A 24,446-nucleotide genomic window follows, 5' to 3' on the forward strand; every position below is an offset into this window, starting at 1 on the left:
ATGAACTTGGATGCAAAAATTCTCAACAGGATACTAGCAAATCAAATTCAACAGCATATAAAAAGAATTATTCACCATGATCAACTGAGATTCATTCCTGGACTGTAGGGCTGGCTCAATATTCACAAATCAATCACTGTGATACATAACATTAATAGAAGAAAGGATAAGGACCATATGATCCTTTCAATAGATGCAGAAAATGCATTTGACAAAATGCAGCATCCTTTCTTAGTAAAAACCCTCAAGAAAGTCGGGATACAAGGAACATACATTAACATCAGAAAAGCCATATATGAACAGCCCACAGCTAATATCATCCTCAGTGGGGAAAAAACTGAGAGATTTTTCCTTAAGATCAGGAACACATCAGGGATATCCACTCTCACCACTGTTGTTTAACATAGTGTTGAAAGTCCTAGCCTCAGCAAGCAGACAACAAAATGAAATGAAAGGCATCCAAACTGGCAAATAAAAAGTCAAACTTTAACTTTTCACAGGTGATATGATATTCTACATGGAAAACCCAAAAGACTCCACTGAAAAGCAGGTAGAATTGATACATGAAATCAGCAAAGTTGCAGGATACAAATTCAATGTACAGAAATCGGTTGCATTTCTATATACCAATAATGAAGCAACAGATAGAGAAATCAAGAAATCAATCCCATTTACAATTGCACCAAGAAACATAAGATACCTAGGAATAAACCTAACTAAAATATAAAAGATCTGTTTGCTGAAAACTATAGAAAACTTCTTAAGGAAATTGAAGAATACACAAAGAAATGGAAATACATTCCATGTTCATGGATTGGAAGACCAAATACTGTTAAAATGTCAATACTTCCCAAAGCAATCTACACATTCAATGCAATCCCAATCAAAATTGCACCAGCATTCTTGTCAAAACTAGAACAAAAAATCCTAAAATTTAGATGTGAGCACAAAAGACCTCAAATAGCCAAAGTTATGCTGACGAAGAAAACCAAAGTGGGAGGCATCACAATACCAGACTTTAGCTTAAACTACAAAGCTGTAATCATCATGATAGTATGGTACTGGCACAAGAACAGACACATAGACCAATGGAATAGAATAGAGAATTCAGACCTGGACCCCCAAAGGTATGGTCATCTAATCCTTGACAAAGCAGGATAGAGCATCCAATGGAAAAAAAAGTAGGCTCTTTAGTAAATGGTGCTGGGAGAACTGAACAGCAACATTCAGAAGAATGAAATGGGACAACTTTCTTATACCATACACAAAAGTAAACTCAAAATGGATGAAAGACCTAAATGTTAGACAGGAAAACATCAAACCCTAGAGGAGAAAACAGGCAACAACTTCTTTGTCCTCAGCCACAGCAATTTCTTGCTTGACACATCTCCAAAGGCAAGGGAATTAAAAGCAAAAATGAACTATTGGGACCTCATCAAGATAAAAAAAGCTTCTGCACTGCAAAGGAAACAATGAACAAAACTAAAAGGCAACCAATAGAATGGAAAAGATATTTGCACATGACATATCAGATAAAGGGTTAGTATCCAAAATCTATAAAGAAGTTACCAAACTCAACACCCAAAAAACAAATAACCTAATGAAGAAATGGGCAAAAGACATGAATAGACACTTTTCCAAAAAAGACATCCAGATGGCCAACAGACACGTGAAAAGATGGTCATCATTATTCATCATAAGGGAAATACAAATCAAAGCCATTCTGAGATACCACCTTACACCGGTCGGAGTGGCTAAAATGAACAACTCAGGAAACAGATGCTGGCGAGGATCTAGAGAAATGGGAACCCTCTTGCACTTTTGGTGGTAATGCAAACTGTTGGAGCCACTCTGGAAAACAGTGTGGAGGTTCCTCAAAAAAAAAAAAAAAAAAAAAAAATAGAACTACCTTAGGATCCAGCAATTGCACTACCAGGAACTTAGCCAACAAATACAGGAATGTGATTCATAGGAGCACATGTACCCCTTTGTTTATGGAAGTGTTTTCAACAATAGCCAAATTATGGGAAAAGCACAAATGTCCACCAACTGATGAATGGATAAAGAAAATGTGGTTTATATATACAATGGAATACTACTTGGCAATGAGGAAGAATGAAATCTGGCCATTTGCAGCAACATGGATGGAACTGGAGGGTATTAAGCTAAGTGAAATAAGTCAGTCAGAGAAAGACAGGTATCATGTGCTTTCCTTCATATGTGGAACTTGAGAAACTTAACAGAAGACCATGGGGGAAGGGAAGGGAAAAAATAGTGTCAAACAAAGAGGGAGGGAGGCAAACCATAAGACTCTTAAATACAGATAACAAACTGAGGGTTGACGGAGGGGAGGGGGAAGGGAAAAATGGGTGATAGCCACTGAGGAGGGCACTTGTTGGAATGAGCACTGGGTTCTATATGTAAGTAATGAATCATGGGAATCTACCCCCAAAACCAAGAGCACAATGCATATAGTCTATGTTAGCTAACTTGACAATAAACTGTATATAAACTGTATAAATATATAAATATTTATTATAAGTATATAAATATGTATATATCTTCTACAAGTTTTATTATTTTGTTTCATATTTATTTCATTTCTAATTTATTTGAAATTTTTTATAAAAATTATAGAAGCTAGTATATACATTGCTTTTTTAAAAATAATTATTCACTCTTTAAATAATTCATCCTCATAATTTTATACAGACACACACAAACACACATACAAATGGCTGATGTTGTTGGTACAAAATGAACAAATCTTTTAGGATCTCTGAAAGAAAAAAAAAAATCCCCCAGCTCAAGTTAGGACAGCTGACTGGGATACACAATCTTCACTAACAGCAGAAAACATAAAATGTTACAATCACTAGATCAAAGATATTTTAGAAAGTTATAGACCTTATCTTATAGGACTATAACCTTAAGGCTTAACTATATCTGCAGGATTGTCTGACTTCAGTCTCATGTGAACCAAGAAGGTTTTACTGTTTACTTTATTTTTGGAATCCTCCCTTTTAAGTTACTTATAAATGAAGTAGATGTACATGGGCTCCCAGGGCAGAAATTGAACCCATATTGTGAGATTTGCTGACTTGGTAATGGTAAAGTTTGGCTTTCCTGAGAGCATATGATCAGGGCCCACAAACATTAAGAGTTGAAAATCCCCTTTATTTTATCAATGTATAACATATATTTTGCTTACAGTGCCTCAATCATTTATTCTTATTACTGAGGTCCAAAGTCTACAACAAAAATACTATGACAATATCTGAAAGCAGGACAAATGGAAATTTTAATGAATTTACCATATATAAATGAAATAGTTAAAAAAAAAAAACAGCACAAACCGGCCAACTGAGAGCAATATACATTGATATAACACAAGTTTCAAAATCTGGATTCATTTTGGCTGCTGCCAATTTTGCAAATGAGTCCCACTATAGATGTCCCAGAAAATGTTTCTCCAGCCACTTTTTCAAAGCCCCCTTGACTTCTTTATTCCTCACACTGTATATAAGAGGGTTCAACACAGGTGTAAAGATGGTGTAAAAAGCAGAGACCACCTTGTCATGGGCCACTGTACGGTAGGATTTGGGCCGCATGTAGGTGAATATGAGAGTGCCATAGAAGAGCCCCACAACAGCCAGGTGAGAGGAGCAGGTGGCAAAGGCTTTCTTTCGAGCTGCAGTGGACCTCATGTTGAGCACAGCAGCCAGGATGAGACTGTAGGAAGCCAAAATGATAGACAGAGGGATCAAGAGCATCAGGATGCAGCACACATACATGAAAAACTCAAAAAATGTAGTGTCCGCACATGCAAGGCGAACGAGCGAGGGTGCCTCACAGAAGAAGTGGTTGATTTCCCGAGAATGGCAGTAAGGGAAGCTCAGAGTGGTGCCAGCTTGCATCAGCCCATCTACCCCTCCCAGAATCCAGGAGCCTGTGGTCATGTTCAAGCAGAGCTTCTGATTCATGAGGATGGGGTAGCGCAGGGGGTGACATATGGCCACATATCGATCATATGCCATGGCAGCTAAGAGGAAGCACTCGCCCCCTCCCAGAGTCAGAAACAGGAATATCTGGGCCCCACAGCCAGCAGGAGAGATGGATCTGGTGTCCATTAGGTAGTTGGCTGCCATTTTGGGGACTATGGTGGAGACAAGCATCACATCCATGAGGGAGAGCTGGCTAAGCAAGAAGTACATGGGCATGTGCAGTCGGGGGTCCTCATGGATGAGCACAATCAAGAGGGCATTGCCCATCAGGGAGGAAAGGAAGACCATGAACACCATGGAAAAGAGGAACAGATGGGTCTGAGTGTGGTTAAAGAGCCCCAGAAGAATGAAGTTTATGTCTGTGGTGTTATTTGCATCTTCCATGGCTCCAGTCATGCCTGGAAGACAAGGAATGATTAGGAAAACAGGTGTTTGAAAGGAAGCTTATGCATTTTCTTAAGAAGACATGGTCAAATGATGTAAAAATAAATGAGATCTGGAGGAATAATTATGTCTCTAGCCTTTCATTTCCTGAGAAGACATTTGCCTTACCATCCTATCATACATCTCTGCTGTTATTTCACAATATTTTTTTCCAAAAATTGGATAACAAGTATACATTGAAGTGCACATTACATTTCTATTATTTCTGTATATCTTGTTGGTATGCCACACATAATTTACTCACAGTGTTAGTAAATATTATGCCTTCCTAGTTTTCTAATGCCTGGGTACTTCCGTGTTGGAAGAGCCTCATAGTCATGCATTTTGGCCAATATTAATGTGATATATCTCTTAATTAGAACTTTTCCATGTTTCTCATATGTTTAAATTAGTTTCTCAAGATTTCCTTCAATGTCATGAGGAGTTGTTTTAATTTAAAAAATATACAAACTAATGTGCAATTACTAGCACTCATTTTGATGCTGAGAGAAACAAAACTAGCTGTATTTCTCTATTTTACATGTGTATGCAGCCCATGGTTCCAATATCCAGGCTTCCAGCTACCACAGATTCTGTTCTGGAGTACCTACTACCATATTGGTCATGTTAGCATGATGCGTGCTGGTGATTACAGGGAATTTATCTCATTTTAGAGACCTCTTAGCAGTTAATTTTTATATCTAATATGTACTCACAAATTTCTGGATTTAATTAAATGTGTGCATTGAAAATAACCAGTTTTATAAATAAATATAACCCTAAGGCACATAAAAAATGATCTTATTTACAGTCTTAAACACTTTGTTACCAGTAATCACACATCCTAAAAGATAGGAAATAGATTAGTTTATTAACTGATTAAATTATTAATTACTTTTTAATTAACTGATTAGTTGGTTAATTACCTAACTAGTTATTTAAGACTTGCTCAAATAAATTGATGTCCCAAATTACTCTGAGGTACAACATCACCTGGAAATAAAATATGGAGCATCTCATTTATTTTCAGGGATTTATTGTCTTTTCCCTGAAGCCTCAAGCTTTTTCTTATCTGTAAATATATATTGTGTAGAATTAGATGTTTATGCAAATGACTTTCTCTTTTATATTTATGTGACACTTAACTTTTCCTTACGAATTTACTTTTTCAAAGAGAGCAATCTGTTAATGATTTCCAACAACATTAAGTTTCAGGTTTATTCATAATCTGTATTACAAGTCCTTATTTAGTTTCTATGTAAATTAATTAGTAAGCATTGTAAAATTTTTATAGGCAAAACCTTTTGTAAATATTAACATTGATTTCAGTTTCTATCATTTATAACCAATACCCATTATATATCATTAAATGATACAGATATACCATTCATCAAAATAGCTATAAATAAAACATAATAATGATCATATCAATCTCTGCTTTATTTCAATGATGCATACATATACCATATATATATATGTATATATGTGTGTGTATATATATATATATATATATATATATATATATATATATAGTTTATTAAGTTATCACTTACTACCCCATCTTGTTACATGGTATACTTATAGCGTAACATATTTATGAATATTTGGAATTCTTCTAATTTTCTGTTAATATAATTTATGGCCTGATGCATGTGGCAAGATTTCCTCTAATAAATAATCTAAATGTAGTACTTTTAGTCTTTTAGATAACTGAATCCCTATCTTTTACACTCTCAACAACTGTTGATTTTTGCTTCAGTTTTTCCATGTGATACCATTAGTTACTTTGAGGTGCAATAATTACAGCCAATCACAGAAGAGTGAAAATTAATTTTGTTTTAAATTACAAGTTTGTTAACTCAACTTTAGCAGAAACTCTTTTAATCTTCAACTTTATATTACTTCTGCAAACTCACTGTAAACATCTTATGTTCTCATTTTCTATTGGATTGTTTGAATTTTATTAATAGATTTAAGTAATTTATATGTATTTTGTTATTTAGGTACATTGTTTTAATTTTTTGTATACTTTGCAAATTCCTATATTCTATGGAGTTCACCTCTTTATTATGTGATGTGAATAGACACATATGTGTCTTAATGAATGACAAGAAATTGATATAAGCATTCTCCAATTACACAACCCCAGAGTCAGGACATACTGGACATAGAGACATGAATTACAAATTGTTTATATAACATGAAGAAAGGGTGATAAAACACTAAAGTATTGTGCTCACTTACTTCATAGATACCAGGAAGATTTGTGCATGTTTCCATCACTATAAAGTCAGTCTCCTTGTTTCTAGATTCAAGTACTTGATATTTTGCTAGACTGTTTTCTAACACTGGCTTCATTTGTATCTGTTATGTCTCACTTTGTGCTCTATCCTTGTATTGAAAATTATCAGCTAATGCCCATGCTTGAAACCACCTTTAAATATATTCTCGAGATGAAAAGTTACTTTAATTATGAGTTTGCAGGTCTTATGCGAATTTACAATTGAAGAAGAAATTATTTAAAGTTAATAGGACTTTAAAATAATCATTGTGATAAGATCACTTTATTCATTCTATATTATATTTCCAAATGAAAAGTCATGTTACATATCTTCATAATAAACATTTAAACATTAGGAAATTAAAGTTTAGAAAGTTATGTGGTTCATTTAATACCGCACATTTTAAAAATTAGACAACAGATAACAGTATTGTACTCCCTGATCCGTAACTCAATAGAATGGTTTTCTTTAATTTTATGAGCTAAAGAAGTACAGATTTAAGGACTAGACTTCTTGAGTTTGAATATCTATTCAAGTGATTGGTAGTAGATAAATTTAGGTAACATAATTTAAATCTTTTTAAAACTCAGCTTTATTATGTGCAAAATGGAATGACATATAGTATTTTTCTTTGTTAGAATTAAGAGCTAATGCATACAAGTACATAGCATATGACAAAATACAATAACTCTACAAAGATTAGCTTTAATAATTTCCTTACTATTATATTTATTAGCTATAAATAGTTATTTTCCACACAAATATTTTCAAGTAAATGAATATTTTTTGAGAACTAATATATGATTTAATTATAATTTGTTAAAGTCTAGATATAGTTTAAATGACATAATATTTACAATAAGTCTGGGTTGAACATTGCAGTCAATACAACATTTGTGAATTTTTTAACGTGAGCAAACACCATGAGCATGTTTAATCATTCCAAGACAACAGGTTCTTTGATTATTAATTTTGAATTTTTTTATGTTTTAAATATTTTACTGTATCATGGAATTTATGACACATAAATAATTTCTTTCACTAAGAAAAAAAGAGAGGTTAGAGTGGGAGAGACCCAAAGCATAAGAGACTTTTAAAAACTGAGAACAAACTGAGGGCTGATGGGGGGTGGGAGGGAGGAGAGGGTGGTGATGGGTATTGAAGAGGGCATCTTTTGGGATGAGCACTGGGTGTTGTATGGAAACCAGTTTGACAATAAATTTCATATATTAAAAAATAAATAAATAAATAAATAATAAATAAATAAAAGCACAAAGATTAAACAATAAAATCTTATGTGGTATTTCCTGTCAAAAATTTAATTCATTTGTAAGTCCACAGGTTTAAAATGCGAAGTAGATTTAAAAGTCAAAACTATGTGGTGCCTGGGTGGCTCAGTCGTTGGGCATCCGACTTCACCTCAGGCGATGACCTCCCTGCTCCTGTGTTCCAGTCTCGTTACAGGCTCTGTGCTGAAGCTGGGAGCCTGGAGCCTGGATCCTGGAGTCTGCTTCTGATTCTGTCTCCCTGTCTCTCTGCTCCTCCCCTGTTTATGCTCTCTCTCTCCTCTTTCTCTGTCTCTCTCTTTCTCTCTCTGAAAAATAAACATTATAAACAACTTTGAAAGTCAAAACTTTGGGCGACTGGGTGGATCAGAGAGTTGAACATCAGACTTCAGCTTTGGTTAAGATCTTGCAGTTCATGAGTTCGAGCCCCACGTCAGACTCTCTGCTGTCAATGCAGAACCTGCTTAGGATCCTCTGTCTCCCTCTCTCTCTACTCCTCCTCCACTTGTGGGCATGCACTCTCTCTCTCTCTCAAAAATAAATAAACATTAAAAAATTAAAGTCAAAATTATATCTAGTCATCTGTGTTGTTCCGCACATTAAAAACAGGATAAAAAAACACATTCTCTTATTTTCTGTTTGTATAAAACCTATGATTACACAGAATCCAATATCCTTTCAGATTCATTGTTCCATTTCTATCCACACTTCAATGTGGTTTTCTCAGAATTAGCAAAATTTTCACCATTCTCAAATGCCTGTTCTATGTTAAATACTTCACAGACCAATATTTTGAGCTACAGACTTTGAGTATGTTCTCTCTTATGCAGCAAGAGAGCAGACACAGAATTAAATGTGAGAGTGGTTAATGTCCAGGAGGAGACAAGAGCCCCAAGTAAGGGTCCTAGCTCCCTTTTCATTAGGATCAGAAGGCTTACAAGTGTGATGGACAGCCAGAAAGAGATGATGCAACAGTGATTGTTGACTCCTGTGTATGACAGAAAATGGGTTTTGAAGATATGTTGCTTAGAGTTTTGGCTCCACAGAAAAGAAAATCCCTTTGCCTAGCAGAAGGCTGTTTACAGCAAGCACCAGGCAGAGTCTGTTTATCTTAAATTACCTAGGAATAAGAGAGACCAAGCATGCTACCTCAGGGTTATCAAGACACCTTTCTTTTGCTAATTAGTTCCACTCTGCGCAATTTCACCCTGCTGCAGTGGTCTATAGCCCTGAATACCTGTTGATCTTTTGACCTGTTCTGGACTCCTCCTTCCTGTGAAAACAGCTTTCTGCTTGTGTTCTATGTTATGGACGCTTTCGCCCTATTTACCTATCCTGGACACTTTCATCCTGTGGCTTCCCATTCCTAAGCTTTTGTCCTAAGACTTGACCATTTCGTGCAAGCTCAAGGAATTCCTAAACTTATTCCCACACTGATCCTAAATATTAACGCTGAAATGACCCTGTTTCTCATTTTTATGCTACAAATGTAACAACTCAGACAAAATAAGGATGTTAAAAAATGTAGAAAATAATATTTCAGACACTATGATAACCGCTTAATATGCATTATCTCATCCAATATTGCAACACCTAAAACACATAGATATGGCAATTATTTTGATATTGTACATGAAGTAGCTGAGATGTGAGAATATGATTTGTCTCTGGAAAATCAAGGGGAGAAGCCAGGTACCAATGAGATACCATCAGTCCATAACCCAGTTTGTGGAAGTTAAGTTCCCATGTTCATTTTAGTTTTCTCAGTTTTTATTTCTAACTATTAAATTGATAGTGAGATTGGCACATTGATTAACAAACAAAGTAAAATTAATAACGGATTCTCAAAGTTGCAGGCTAGACTAAATGATTGTCTTTCATGTAATTGATAAACAAATTTAAATAATGCAAACTATTTTTTATCTTTTCTGGGTGGATGCATTCCAAGGCTCAGTTTTGTTACAAAATAAATCTCATGGCAAACAGGAAATCCAGAATAAATATTTCTAAAGTGAATTTGTGAACACACAAAAACACATATAAGATAAATATCGGAAAATTGATTGATCCAAAGGAGCACATGATTCCCACCCTCTCTACTATTTAAGTTACATAAAAGACCCTCTCGGTAGATTCCAGGTCATCCACAATTCAAGCAGAGGGAATCGAGCGTGTTGAGTGTATGAGCTTGTGCCTCTCACAGAGCACACTTGTAGGATGCATTCCAACATTGCAAATTCTGTGAAGTAAAGCACATTCTTGTGTTTTAGAAGCCAGTCCTTAATCACATTGTATGGCTGTTGTAAGGATAAAATAAGATAGTATATAGAGAGTACTTAACTGATTACTGGAAATAAGCAAGTTATCAATAAATAGTAGTCACTACTGCTTTCATGTACTCAAAACCATCATTTTCCTAGAGGAAACTAGAGAAATAGAGGAGGTGAATAACGAAATCAAATGCATCCTTCTAACTTTGGGCTGGGGCATGAAACAAATCCCAAGTCTCCGGAAAAGATCATCAATATATTGTACATAATTAACATTTTATAAAGACAGATTTACATATCTATAGAAAATGTATACTCTCAGTGGTTATTAAAGAAACACACAGATTAAAGAAAATAATTACTATTTTGATACCTTTACTACTGGATTTAAGTTTTTCTTTGTAACATGCATTACCAGTTAGAACATAGTAAAAATTAATTGTTGAATAAAAATAAAAAATGTCTTATGTATCAGTTTGGAAATATTAAGAAATAACACTAAAACTACCCTATCGCTTGGAATCATTAATATGTCCTTACAGATATCATTCTAAAATATAATCCAAAAGAAATTGAAAAACACCCAATATACACAAAAGATATTTCACATTCATTTACAATGTGTGGTGAGAAATTGTGACAAGAAATTATTAAAATTGCCACTAGGCAACACAGGACAACAGCAAGAATGGTGTTAAATATTATGTTAATGGAGAGATGCAAATGCATGTTTTAAAAATTTATAAAATGTTTATGGCAAAGAGTAAAAGAATAGTTATGATGTCATTGAGTGAAATCTTTATATTTTAATTTCTCTGTTTTTCTATGGATGCTTTTCTATGTATTACTAGTCCTTAAATTTCTGGAAGTAAATAGAAAAAACCAAAAGCACTAGAGAACATGACCTTAAGTTTTATGTACCGTGTCTGAGACTCCTGGAACTCACCTGCTTCAGGGTCAGCTGCCTAGTGATCCATGTCTCTGACACGCAAATCACTATTTGGAACTCAAAAAATGCTTCTGTACTAGTATACAGTACAAGTCACCTGGCTAAAGTCTAGGAAGTCCCAGGTTCTAGGTTCTGAAAATGCCAATGGGAACACATTTGAAAGAATACGGAAGGCCAATTACCTTCTCCATTTATCATTTCCATACATATTATTTTAAAATCTCAGGATATTTGATCCCTGAAGGAATGTCTTGTTTGACTCTCATAATGCTAAAATCCAGGGGGGGCACCTGGGTGCCTCAGTTTGTTAAGCATCTGACTCTTGGTTTGGGCTCAGGTCATGATCTCATGGTTTGTGGGTTTGAGCCCCGTGTGGATCTCTATGCTGACAGCACAAGGCCTGCTTAAGATTCTCTCTCTCTCTTTCCCCTACCCCCTTGTTCTCTCTGTCTGTCAAAATAAATAAATAAACTAAAAATGCTAAAATTAGGAAATGAGTGATTTGAAAGTGACATCTGCCTCATAATATTGTTAAATAAGATAGCATGTAAACTACTTGTCTTATACCAAAGAGTGCATTCAACCCTGCTATCCTGTATTTTAGTAGTAATCAATATGTCAAGAAAATATGGTAATTGCATAGGGTACATAGTGTTGAAGAAAGGTATCTTCTCCCCCTCGAAAAAAAATCTTCTAAAGAGGGAAGGCTAAATTTAACCTTGGTCGTCTCAAAACTTTCTAGATATATGATTTGTGGTGAGTGACATGTACACTCCAAGCTTCAGTTTAATCATCTGTAAAAGGGAGAAAATTATGTTTCTTTCACAGTGTGATTTATTGAGTTTAATTTATACAGTGAATACAAGGCAATAGATGTATCAAATAAATATTTGCCTGTTTCTTTGCTTTTGCTGTAACAGAAAATCTTTCTTATTGATCGATAGGAATGAGGAAAGGTAATTAAAAAAAAAAAAAAAAAAACACCTGACCTGGTGACAAATGCTTTCATAAAATTTGGAGATTATTACAACAGTTTACTAATGATCAAAGCAAAGCATAAGTGTTTGGTATTACTTTACATCAATTAAACTCATTTTACTGGGATTCTTCAAACCAATATATAAAGCTTTTTTTATTATTTTATATTTATACAAGTATTTACCAATGCACAATCTATGAGGTGAGAGAAAAAAGATATATATACATATCAAATGGTGGTAATTCTGGTGAATTAAATAAGAAAAAAATAAAATAACAATTTTGAATAATAATGATATTAACAGCAGCACTAACAAATATCAAGAGTATTATTTTTATTGAGAAATTACTGAGTGATCTGCATTGTGCCTAAATTTGTATTTTCATGATTCTACATAAATATGACTAAGGAAAAACCCTGTATTTCATGATTAAATGTCAATCATTACAATCTTGCACTTTTTTAATTCATTAGTTGTAACACATTTTAAATTTTTATTGAAGTAACAGTTTTAAGTTTACTAAAGTATATAAATTCATATAAATTTTACTAAATTTACTAAATGTATATAAATTTTACTAAAGTATATAAATGGACAGTAATATGAAAGATTTATAGCAGTACAGTTACATGAAGTAACACCAAAAATCCACATGTTATATAAATGATTTAGGTAAAGAAACAGCATATTGTTCACCTAATATAAGTAGTCCCTGATATTCATGGTTGACCAGGTATCATAAATTATGCCTTGGTATTGATTGCCTGGAGCTGGGCTTGGTGTTCTCCTTTTACATATACACAGATTCACAGAAAGCCATATGGTAACTATAAAAATGGACCCCCAAAGATGTCCATGTTCTATCTCTGGACACTGTGGGTGTCCAGAGATAGAGCATATGTTGGGTTACATGACAAAACAAAGTCCAAGATACAGATGGAATTACAGTTGACTTTATTTTTTTAATTATTTGAATGTTTATTCATTTATTTTCAGAGAGAGAAAGAGAGAAAGAGAGAGAGAGAGAGAGCACAAGTGGGGAAGGAAAGAGATAGAGGTAGATAGAGAATCCCAAGCAGGCTGGATGCTGTCAGCACAGAGCCTGACATGGGGCTCAATCACATGGCTATGAGGTCATGACCTGAGCCAAAATCAAGAGTTGGATGCTTAGCTGACTGAGCCACCCAGGTGCCTTACTAAACACTTGACTTTAAAATAGAAAGATTACTCTGGATATCAATAAAGCCCAAACTAATCATAAAGGTCTTAGAAGTGGGAGGAGGAGGAGGAGGAATCAGAGAAATGACAGTATGACTTTTTGGCTCAATATTGTTGACCAAACATCAGAGAAGAGGACACCAGCCAAGGAACACATCTAGAATGTGAAAAGGCAAGGAAACTATTCTTTTCAAGAGCTTCCGGAAGAAATGCAGCCTGACAATGACTATATTTTAGCTCAGTGAGACCAATTTCAGACCTCTGACTACCTGAAGTCTAAGGAAATAAATTGGTGGGGTTTGTGTGTGTGTGTGTGTGTGTGTGTGTGTGTGTGTGGTTTTTTGTTGTTGTTGTTTTGTTTTGTTTTTGTTTGTTTGTTTAACTGATAAGGGTGTAGTAATGTGTTATATCTACAGCAGGAAGCTAATTTCATCAACAGAAAACACAGCCATTCTGTGACCCTGATGGACTAAAGCAGAAACAAGACTGCTGCACAATCCTGTCTGATCACAGACATAGCATGAACATCATCCACGTTGTAAAAATTACCAAGCATGTTCCTTTCCTAAGAATGAGTGACTATAGCTTTGTTACCAATTACTGTGTTACCCTTGGTCTGGTATACTTCACCTATGTGTAAGATTTATTAAGACAGTCATAGAATTACCCACGCTTATTGACAGCAACAATCCAAAGCAAACCAACACTTCCTAAAACTCTTGTACAATCACCTAATACAAACCCAAATATTATATATTCTTTCTACAGTTTTCTCCTGAGGTGTCCTATGATTCAACCATGATGGATGATTCCTTATTCACTATAAGAATAAATAAACCCATTTTGATTAATAGGCACAGCATAAGGAATATACTCCCAGATACTGTAATACTATTGTATGGTGACAGATGGTAGCTACACTTGTGGAAAGCATAGCAGCATGATATATAAACTTGTGGAATCTTGATGTTGTGCACCTAAAAGTAATTTAACAATATGTGACAACTACACTCACATAAAAAATAAAAATAATAATAAATAAGCCTTTCTCTTTCCTTTATTCCCAGTTTATTTTTTAAGTTTTTTGTTTTAACTTTTTCAATTTAAGTACAGTTAACCTATAGCATTATATTCATTACAAGTATACTATATAGTAATTTAACATTTCCATATATCACACAGTGCTCATCACAACTGCACGCTTTAATCCCCATCACCTATTAATTTTAGCCATTCTGACAGGTGTGAGGTGCTTTCTCATTGTATGCTTGACTTGCATTTCTCTGATGATGAGTGATGTTGAGCGTTGTTTCATGTGTCTGATTCCATGAGGATGTCTTTTTTGGGGAAGTGTCTGTTCATGTGTCTTCTGTTCAACTTAATTGGATTATTTGTTTAGTGGGTGTTGAGATGTGTAAGTTTTTTTATAATATTTTGGAACTAATCCTTTATCAGATATGTCATTTGCAAATATTTTCTCTGATTCAGTAGGTTGTGTTTTATTTTTGTTGATTGTTTCTTTCATTGTGCAGAAGTTTTTCATTTTGATGATGTCCCAAAATATTATTTTTGCTTTTGTTTCCCTTGCCTCGGGAGACCTATGTAGAAACATGCTGTTATGGCTAATGTCAGAGACATTATTGCCTGTGCTCTTTTCTAGAATTTTTATGGTTCAGGCCTCACATTTAGTTCTATAATTCATTTTGAATATATTTTTGTGTATGATGTGAAAAAGTGATCCAGTTTTATTCTTTCTCATGTAGTTGACAGGTATTCCCAGAACCATTTCTTGAATAAATGGTCTTTTGCCCATTGATATTCTTTCCTGCTTTGTTGAAGATTAATTGGCCATAAAATGTTTATGTGTTTTCTATAATTTTCTACTTATCTATGTGTCCATTTAATGCACTTCAATACTGTTTTAATTAACCCAGCTGTGTAATATAACTTGAGTCTGGAATTGTGAGTCAATGGACATTTGGGATCTTTCCATAATTTGGAAATTGTCAATAGTGCTACTGTAAACATTGGGGTGCATAAGCCACTTTGAATCAAAAATAATGAAATCTTGCCATTTGCAACAACATGGATGAAAATAGAGTATATTAGGTTTAGTGAAATAAGTCAGAGAAAGACAAATATAATTTCACTCATGTGTGGAATTTAAGAAACACAACACATGAACACAGGAGAAGGGAAGGAAAACTAAGATAAAAAAGAGAGGGAGGCAAACCATAGGATACTCTTAAATACAAAGAACAAACTGAGGGTTGCTAGAAGGGAGGTGGGTGGGGGAATGGGCTAAATGGGCAATGGGCATTAAGGAAGGCACTTTTAGGAAGGAGCACTGGGTGTTATATGTAAGTGATGAATCACAGAATTCTACTACTGAAACTAATACTACACTGTATGTTAACTAACTTGAATTAAAAAAAAAAAAAAGAACTATTTTGGCTTCTTGGGGTCTATTCTGATTCCATATAAATTTTAGAATTTTTTTTTTATTCCAGTCTGTGAAAAATTCTGTTGGTATTTTGTTAGGATTGCATTACATGTGTACATTGCTTTGAGTATTATAGACATTTTAACAATGTTTGAAAATCCGTGAGGATGGAACGTCTTTCCATTTCTTTGTGCCATCTTCAATTTCTTTCATCAGTGTTTTATAGTTTTCATTGTACAGGCATCTTTGGTTAGGTTCATTCTTCTGTATTTTATTGATTTTTGCTGTAATTGTAAGTGGTATTTTTTAAAATTTCTCTTTATGTTCCTTTATTATTAGTATATGAAATGCAACAGACTTCTGAACATCGATTTTGTATCTTGTGACTGTACTGAATGCATTTATCAGGTCTCATAGTATTTTGATGGAATCTTTCAGGGTTTCTATATATAATAACATCTCATCTGCAAAGAGCAAAAGTTTTATTACTTCCTTACCTATTCAGATGCATTTTATTTTTTGTTTTCTAATTGTTGTGGCTAACACTTGCAATATTATGCTGAATAAAAGTGGTGAGAGTAGACATCCCTGTCTTCATCTTCAATATGCAGGAAAGATTCTTAGTCTTTCCTTATTGAGTTGTGGTATTTGCTGTGAGTTTTTCATATACGACCATTATTATGTTGTTTTATATTCTCTCTAAAGCAATGTTATTGAAGATTTTTATCATGAATGGATGTTGTACTTTGTCAAATGCTTTCTCTGTGTCTTTGAAATAATTACATGGTTTTTATCCTTTCTCTTATTGATGTGATGTATCATGTTAATTATTCACTAATATTGAACTGCACTTTTATTTTGGAAATAAATCCTATTTCATTGTGGTGAATGATGTTTTTAATGTACTGTTGGATTTTTTTGCTACTATTTCACTGAGGATTTTTACACCTATGTTTACCAGAGGTATTGCCCTGTATTTCTGTTTTTTAGTTGTGTTTTTACCTCGTTTTGGTAGCCAGGTAATTTGGCATCCTAGAATACTTTTGAAAGTTTTTCCTCCTCTTTTGTTTTTTGAATAGTTTGACATTATTAGTCTTTTTTGATATTAAGTCGTTTTTAAATGTTTCATAGAATTCACCTGTGATGTCATCTGGTCCTGGAATTTTGTTCTTTGGGAGCTCTTGATTGCTGATTCAATCAACTTGACGGTAATCAACCTGTTCAAATGTTCCATATCTTCCATCTTAGGTTTTGGTAGGTTATATGTTTCCAAGAATTTAATCACTTCTTCTATTTGTTTAATTTGTCAGCATATTGTTTGTTATATTTTAAAATAATTTTTGTGTTATTGTGGTATTGATTGTTACTTCTCTTCTTTCACTTGTCATTTTGTTTATTTGTCCTTTCTGTTTTATAATGAGTTTGACTAGAGCTTTATCAATTTTGTTGATGTTTTCAAAGAACCAGCTCCTGGTTTCATTGCTATGTTATATTGTGTTTTTTTTTGTTTGTTTGTTTCCGTATCATTTATTTTCACTCTAATCTTTATTATTTCCTTATTTTTGCTGGTTTGGGGCTTGTTTGGGTTCTTCTACTAGCTCTTTCAAACATGGGGTTAGGTTATTTTTTTGATATTTTTCTTATTTTTTCTTTTATTGCTACATATCTCCTTATTAGGCCTGCATTTGTTGTATCCCATAGCTTTTGGATTTAGTGTCTTCATTTTTCTTTGTTTCATTTACAATTTTATTTCTTATTTGATAACTTGTTTGATCTATTCATTGTTTAATGACATATTATTTAACCTCCATGTATTTGTAGTCTTTCCAAACATTTCTTGTGATTGATTTCTAGTTTCATAGCATTGTGTCAGAAAAAATGTGTGATAGGACTTTGACCATTTTGAATTTGTTGATATTTGTTCTGTGTCCTAATATGTGACCTATTCTGGAGAGTATTCAATGTGCACTCAAAAAAATGTGTATCCTGTTGTTTTAGAATGGCAAATTCTGAATATTTCTGTTAAATCCATCTGTTCTAGTGTTGATTTAAAGCCATCATTTCCTTCTTGTTTTTATTTTTGGATTATCTGTCCATGAATGTAAGTGGGGTATTAAAGTCCTCTACTATCAGGAGTAGGAGTTAAGGTGGCAGAACAGTACAGGAATCCTATGCTTGTCTCTTCCTTTGAATGCCATTGGATAAATATCAAATAATTCTGAACAAACATGAAATCAGTCTAAATGCTGAGAAAACAAGCTGCAGAATTACAGGAAGAAATGAAGCCACATTGTGGAAGGTAGTAAGGTACAGATGTGATTCCAGGGAGAAAAGAATGAAGTGTGTTGTGGAGTGGATGGAAACTTGATCTCAGAGAGAGAAGAGAGAGAGATAGTGATAGAAAAAAGAGAAAGCAGCATGCAGGGGATTGCACAATAGAAACAATTCCCCAAGACCATTGATGGGGGAAACCAGAGTGGTAGATTATCTCAAGTTTTTACAAGAAGTGGAGCTCTGGGGCTCCTAAATGGCTCAGTTGGTTATGTATCTGACTTCGGCTCAGGTCATGATCTCACAGTTCGTGGGTTCATGCTGACAGCTCAGAGCCTGTATCCTGCTTCGGATTCTGTGTCTCCCTCTCTCTCTGCTGCTGCTCTGCTGTTTGTGCCCTCTCTCTCTCTCTATCTCTCTCAAAAATAAATAAACACCAAAAAAGGAAGTGGAGCTCAGAATCTGAAGTTTTAAAGCTTCCACCACTAGGTGGAGACTGCCAGGCATAATGGTTCTCCTGAGGGGAAGGAGGCTAGAAGCCCAGGAGCATGCAGTATGGTTTAAGGATTCCCTGGGTTGTACTGGGAGAGACAGTTCACTTTCTTGGAGTACATTTGGAAGAGCTGACATGGTATTTCAGAGGACAAAGCTGGCAGGCACCACCACGCTGCCCTGTTCATTAAGGTAGGAACAGAGACACTTTCTGAGGACAGCAAACCTTGGTGTTGGCTTTTATTGTACTTTACCATAAACTCCAAATCCCTGAATGATTCTGCAGCTGCTTTTCTGGGACATAGCGGCACCAGCCACAACATGGTGAGACCCTCCACCAAAGAATAAGGGCAGGTGGTTTACACTGCACCAGGTCCCTAAAATTTGGAGTTTTGAAACACATCCTGAGGTAAAACACAGGAGTACTGTGCTGCTAGGTGAGTAGATAGCATTGGCACATACAAGGTATAGACAGGTATCCAACAGAAACTATGGACACAAGAAGAGAGATTTCTGATTCTTCTGTGAGAGTTTCGTGAATAGTGGTGGCCATGAACTCCCCGGTCTTGGGATGAGAGAGCAAGGTGATATCATTTCCCCCACCTATCAGCAATGATAGACATCAGTGAGCAACACAGCGCCCCCAGTGGAAGCTAGAGCCAGTTGCACAGAGCCCCACTGCACCCTGCAGGTGCATCTTTATGAGAGTAAGTTTGCCTGAGAACCAGCACACCAGGCCTCTCCCCCAGAATAACAGCACAAACCCCTCACAAGCAACAGTCTATTGATGATAGAGTCCTGCAAAACTTCAATTCTAGTGGAAATAGGATCAAGCTTATTTTAACAAACAGACCAAAGCAGACCATCTAGTTAAAATGGCACACAGTGAAAAAAGTCCAACACTCCCCACTGCAAGCAAAGAGAAACTCCACAGGGGACTGACATGAGGGAAAGGACAACCAAAAAATAAAAGCAAAGTTCACATTCTGAAAAGCTTCCTGAAGTGCCAGGCCCTAGACAGTATAGGACTTGCTCTTAATATAGCCATGAGTTGAAAGGAGGAAATACAACTGGCTTTCCAAACACACACACACACTCATGACCAAGGCAAAATGACAAGACTGAGGAATTGACTCCAAAATAAATAATGAAGGGGTAAAGGCCAGAAATCTAATCAAAACAGATATAAGTAATAAGCCTGAACCAGATTTTAAAACAACAAACATAAGGATATTAGTTGGGCTGGACAAAAGTATAGAAGACTTTAGAGAAACCCTTACTACATAAATAAAAGAAATAAAAACTAGTCAAGCTGGAATAAAGCAAATGCTATAACCAAGATGAAAATCAAATGGCTGTGGTGACAACGAGGATGAATGAAACAGAAGAATGAATAGTGATACAGAAGATTATAATTATGGAAAATAATGCAGCTGAAGAGGGAAATAAAAATATTGTATCTTGAATGTAGACCTAGTGAACTCAACAAATTCATAAAGCACAATAACATTCATGTCATAGGAGTCCCAGAAGAAGAAAAGAAATAAGAAGGGGCAGAAGGTTTGAACAAATAAAAGCTGAAAACTCCTCTAATCTAGGGAAGGAAACAGACATCCAAATCCAGAAGGCATGGAGAATTCCCATCAAATTCAACCAAAAACCTTTTACAATGTTGTTGATGGGAATTCAAACTGGTGTAGCCACTCTGGAAAACAGATGGAGGTTCCTCAGAAAATTAAAAATAGAAGTACCCTATGACCCAGAAATTGCAATACTAAGTATTTACCCAAAGTATACAAAAATTCTGATTCAAAGGGGCACATGTACCCCAATGTTGATAACATAGCACTATCAATAATGGCCAAATTATGAAAATAATCCAAATGACAATCAACTAATGAATGGTTGCCATTCATTAGTTCATGGTAAAGAATGGTAATGAATGGTAATGAATGGTTGTCATTCATTAGTTCATGGTAAAGAAACATTCATGGTAAAGATATGGTATATATGTATATATGTATGGAATACTACGTGGTGATCTAAAGAATGAAATCTTACTATTTTCAACAACTTGGATGGAAGAGAGTGTATTATGCTAGCAAAATAAGTCAGTCAGAGAAAGACAAATATCATATGATTTCACTCATATGTGGAATTTTAGAAACACAACAGATGAACATAGGTGAAGGAGAGGAAAATAAGATAAAAACAGAGGGAGGCAAGCCATAAGACACTCTTAAATAGAAAGAACTGACTGAGGGTTGATAAAGAAGTAGGTGTGGTGATGGGTTAAATGGGTGATGGACATTAAGGAAGGCACTTTTCGGGATGAGCACTGTGTGTCATACGTAAGAGATCAATCAGTGCGTTCTACTACTGAAACCGGTACTACACTGTTTGTTAACTAACTTGAATTTAAATTTAAAAAGATCCAAACAGAAGCTACCCAACACCAAGGCATATTATAGCAAACTTTGAAAACTACAGAGATAAGGAAAGAATCCTGAAAACAGCAAGGGAAGATAAATCTCTCCCCTAAAACTAAAGACAAAGTTGGCAGCAGATCTCTCCACAGAAACTTCAGAGGCCAGAAGGGGGTGGCATGATATATTCAACGTGTTGAAGGGGAACCATACGAAGCCAAGAATACTTTATCCAGCAAGACTGTCATTCAGAATAGAAAGAGAGGAAGATAGTTTCCCAGACCAAAAAAAAAAAAAAAAAAAAAAAAAAACCTGAAGGAGTTTGTGACACTAAACCAGCCCGGCAAGAAATATTAAAGAGGATCCTTTGAATGGGAGAGAAAGACAAAAAACAAAAAAGACGAGAAAGGAATGAAGAAAATCTCCATACAGGTAATACAATGGCAACAAATTTTATCTATCAAAGGTTATCTAAATATAAATGGACTAAATACACCAATCAAAAGCCATAGGGTATCAGAATGATTTAAAAAAAAAAAAAAACAAACAAACAAGCAAACAAAAAACAAGACCAAACAATATACTGCTTACAGGAGACTCAACTTAGACCTAAAGCCTCTGCCAGATTGAAAGTGAAGGAATGGGGAACCATTTATCATGCTAAAGGACATCAAAAGAAAGCCAGGGTAGCCATATTTATATCAGACAAACTAGATTTTAAAATAAATAACTGTAGCAAGAGATGAAGAAGAACACTATGTCATAATAAAGGGTCTGTCAAACAAAAATATCTAACAATTGTAAATATTTATGCCCCCTACTGAATACAACCCACACATATATAAATCAATTAATATCAAATATAAAGAAACTAATTGATAATAATGCAATAATAGAGGACTTTAACCTACCACCTACAGTAGTGGACAGATCATCTAAATACAAAATATACAAGGAAACAATGGCTTTGAATGGCACACTGGAACAGATGGACTTAAAAAACATGAGAACATTTCATCCTAAAGCAGCAGAATACACATTCTTTTCAAGTGTACATTGAACATAATTCAGAATAGATCACATACTGGGTCACAAATCAGACTTCAACAATTACAAAAAGGTTGGGATCATACCGTGCATATTTCCATACCACAACACTATGAAACTTAAAGTCAACCACAGGAAAAAGTTTTTAAAGACCATAGATACATGGAGATTAAAGAATATCCTACTAGGGGCACCTGGGTGTCTCAGTTGGTTGAGTATCTTCCTCTTGATTTTGGCTCACATCATGATTTCATGGTTTTTGAGATAGAGCCAAGCTTCTAGCTCTGCGCTTACAGTGAGGGGCCTGCATAGGATCTTCTCCTCCTCTTTCTCCCTCTCATACACTCTCTTTCTAATTCCATAAATTTAGAATAGAATAGAATAGAATAGAATAGAACAGAATAGAATATCCTACTAAAGAATTTTCTGGGTTATCCAGGAAATTAAGAAAGGAATTTAAAAAATACATGAAAATGAAAATAAAAACATGACAGTCCAAAACCTTTGGGATGCAGCAAAGGTGGCCATAAGAGGGAAGTATATAGCAATACAAGTTTACTTCAAGAAGTAAGAAAATTTTCAAATATACAACCTAACCTTATATGTAAAGAAGCTAGGAAAGGAAGATCAAATAAAATCTAAACCCAGCAAAGGAAGGGAAATAATAAAGATTATAGCAGAAATAAACAATATAAAAAGCGAAAAAAATAAAATTGCAGTAGAAGAGATCAACAAAGTAAGAGCTCGTTCTTTGAGAAAATCAATAAAATGTATAAATCCCTAGTCAGAAAGATCAAAAAGAAAGGACTCAAATAAATAAAATCAGGAATGACAGAAGAGGGGTCACAACCATCAACACAGGAATGCAAACAATTATAAGAGAATGTTACAAAAAAAAATATGCCAACAAACAAGACAATGAAAAAGAAATGCATAGGGGTGCCTATGTAGCTTAGTTGATTAAGCATCCAACTTTGGCTCAGGTCATGATCTTAACAGTTTGTGAGTCCATGCCCTGCATCGGGCCCTGTCCTGACAGGTCAGAACCTAGAGTCTTCTTCAGCTCCTGTGTCTCCATCTCTTTCTGCCTCACCCCTGCTTGCACTCTGTCCCTCAAAAATAAATAACATTAAAAATTTTAAAAAAATTCTGTCTCTCTCTCCCTCTGCCCCTCTCCCAGCTCATGTACTTGCTCTCTCTCTCTCTCTCTCTCTCTCTTTCTAAAACTAAATAATGATAATAAAAAAGAAATGTATAAATTTCTCAAAACATACAAACTACCAAAACTGAAATAAAGATTAATAGAAAATTTGAACAGATCTGTAACCAGAAAGGAAATTGAATCAGAAATAAAAAATCTCCCAAAAAACAAAAGTCCAGGGCCAGATGGCTTCACAGGGAATTTCTAAGACATGTATAGAATAATTAATATTTATTCTTCTCAAACTGTTATTAAAAATAGAAACGGAAGTAAAACTCCCAACTACATTCTATGAGCCCAGCATTACATAGATTCCAAAGTTAGACGAAGACTCCACTAAAAAGGAGAATCACAGGCCAATCAAAAGACCTGATGATTTTTGATGAAAAAAATCATCAAGATACTAGCAAATCAAATCCAACAGTACATTAAAAACTTATTCATCATTATCAGGTGGAATTTGTTCCTAGGTTACAGAGGTTGTTCAATATTTGAAAATCAATCAATTAATCAATCAACATTAATAAAAGAAAGGATAAGAACCACATTATTCTCTCAATAGATGTTGACAAATGGAGCTAGAATGTATTATACTAAACAAAATAAGTCAATCAGAGAAAGACAAATATATGATTTCATTCATAAGTGGAATTTAAGAAACAAAAGAGATAAACATACGGGAAGGGGGATAAGAGAAGAAAGAGAAACAAACCACAAGAGGCTCTTGACAATAAAGAACAAATTGAAGATTGATGGGGGGGATGGGCTATATGGGTGATCAATATCACAAGGAAGGCACTTGTGATGAACACTGGGTGTTGTATGTAAGTGAAGAATTGCTGATACATATATACATATATATAACTAATATATATATTAGTTAATATATATATCAGTATCTCAAGGAAGGCACTTGTAATGAACACTGGGTGTGTATGTAAGTGATGAATTACATATATACATATATATTATATACATATATACATATGATACATATATACATATATACATATATGTATATATGATATATACATATATATTAACATATATATACATATGTACATATATACATATTCTACATATATATACATATATATTAACTAATATATGTATTACATATATACGTATATATTATACATATATACATATATTCA

At 34.6% G+C, this 24,446-nt stretch overlaps 1 protein-coding gene across 1 annotated transcript; it reads right to left on the reverse strand.

The window, feature by feature from the left end:
- Positions 1 to 410: 410 nt before the first annotated feature.
- Positions 411 to 4,388, reverse strand: LOC109257114 (olfactory receptor 2T33-like; the record flags this gene model as incomplete). Its single annotated transcript, XM_019433084.2, has 2 exons — positions 3,478 to 4,388; positions 411 to 423 (listed from the first exon to the last, which is right to left on the reverse strand). Coding segments are annotated over exons 1-2 (924 nt in total), but the record flags the coding sequence as incomplete, so codon positions are not given.
- Positions 4,389 to 24,446: the final 20,058 nt, after the last annotated feature.

The sequence above is a fragment of the Panthera pardus genome, unplaced genomic scaffold, assembly GCF_024362965.1.
Source record: "Panthera pardus isolate Hobbes unplaced genomic scaffold, ASM2436296v1 HiC_scaffold_1, whole genome shotgun sequence".
Lineage (NCBI taxonomy): Eukaryota > Metazoa > Chordata > Mammalia > Carnivora > Felidae > Panthera > Panthera pardus.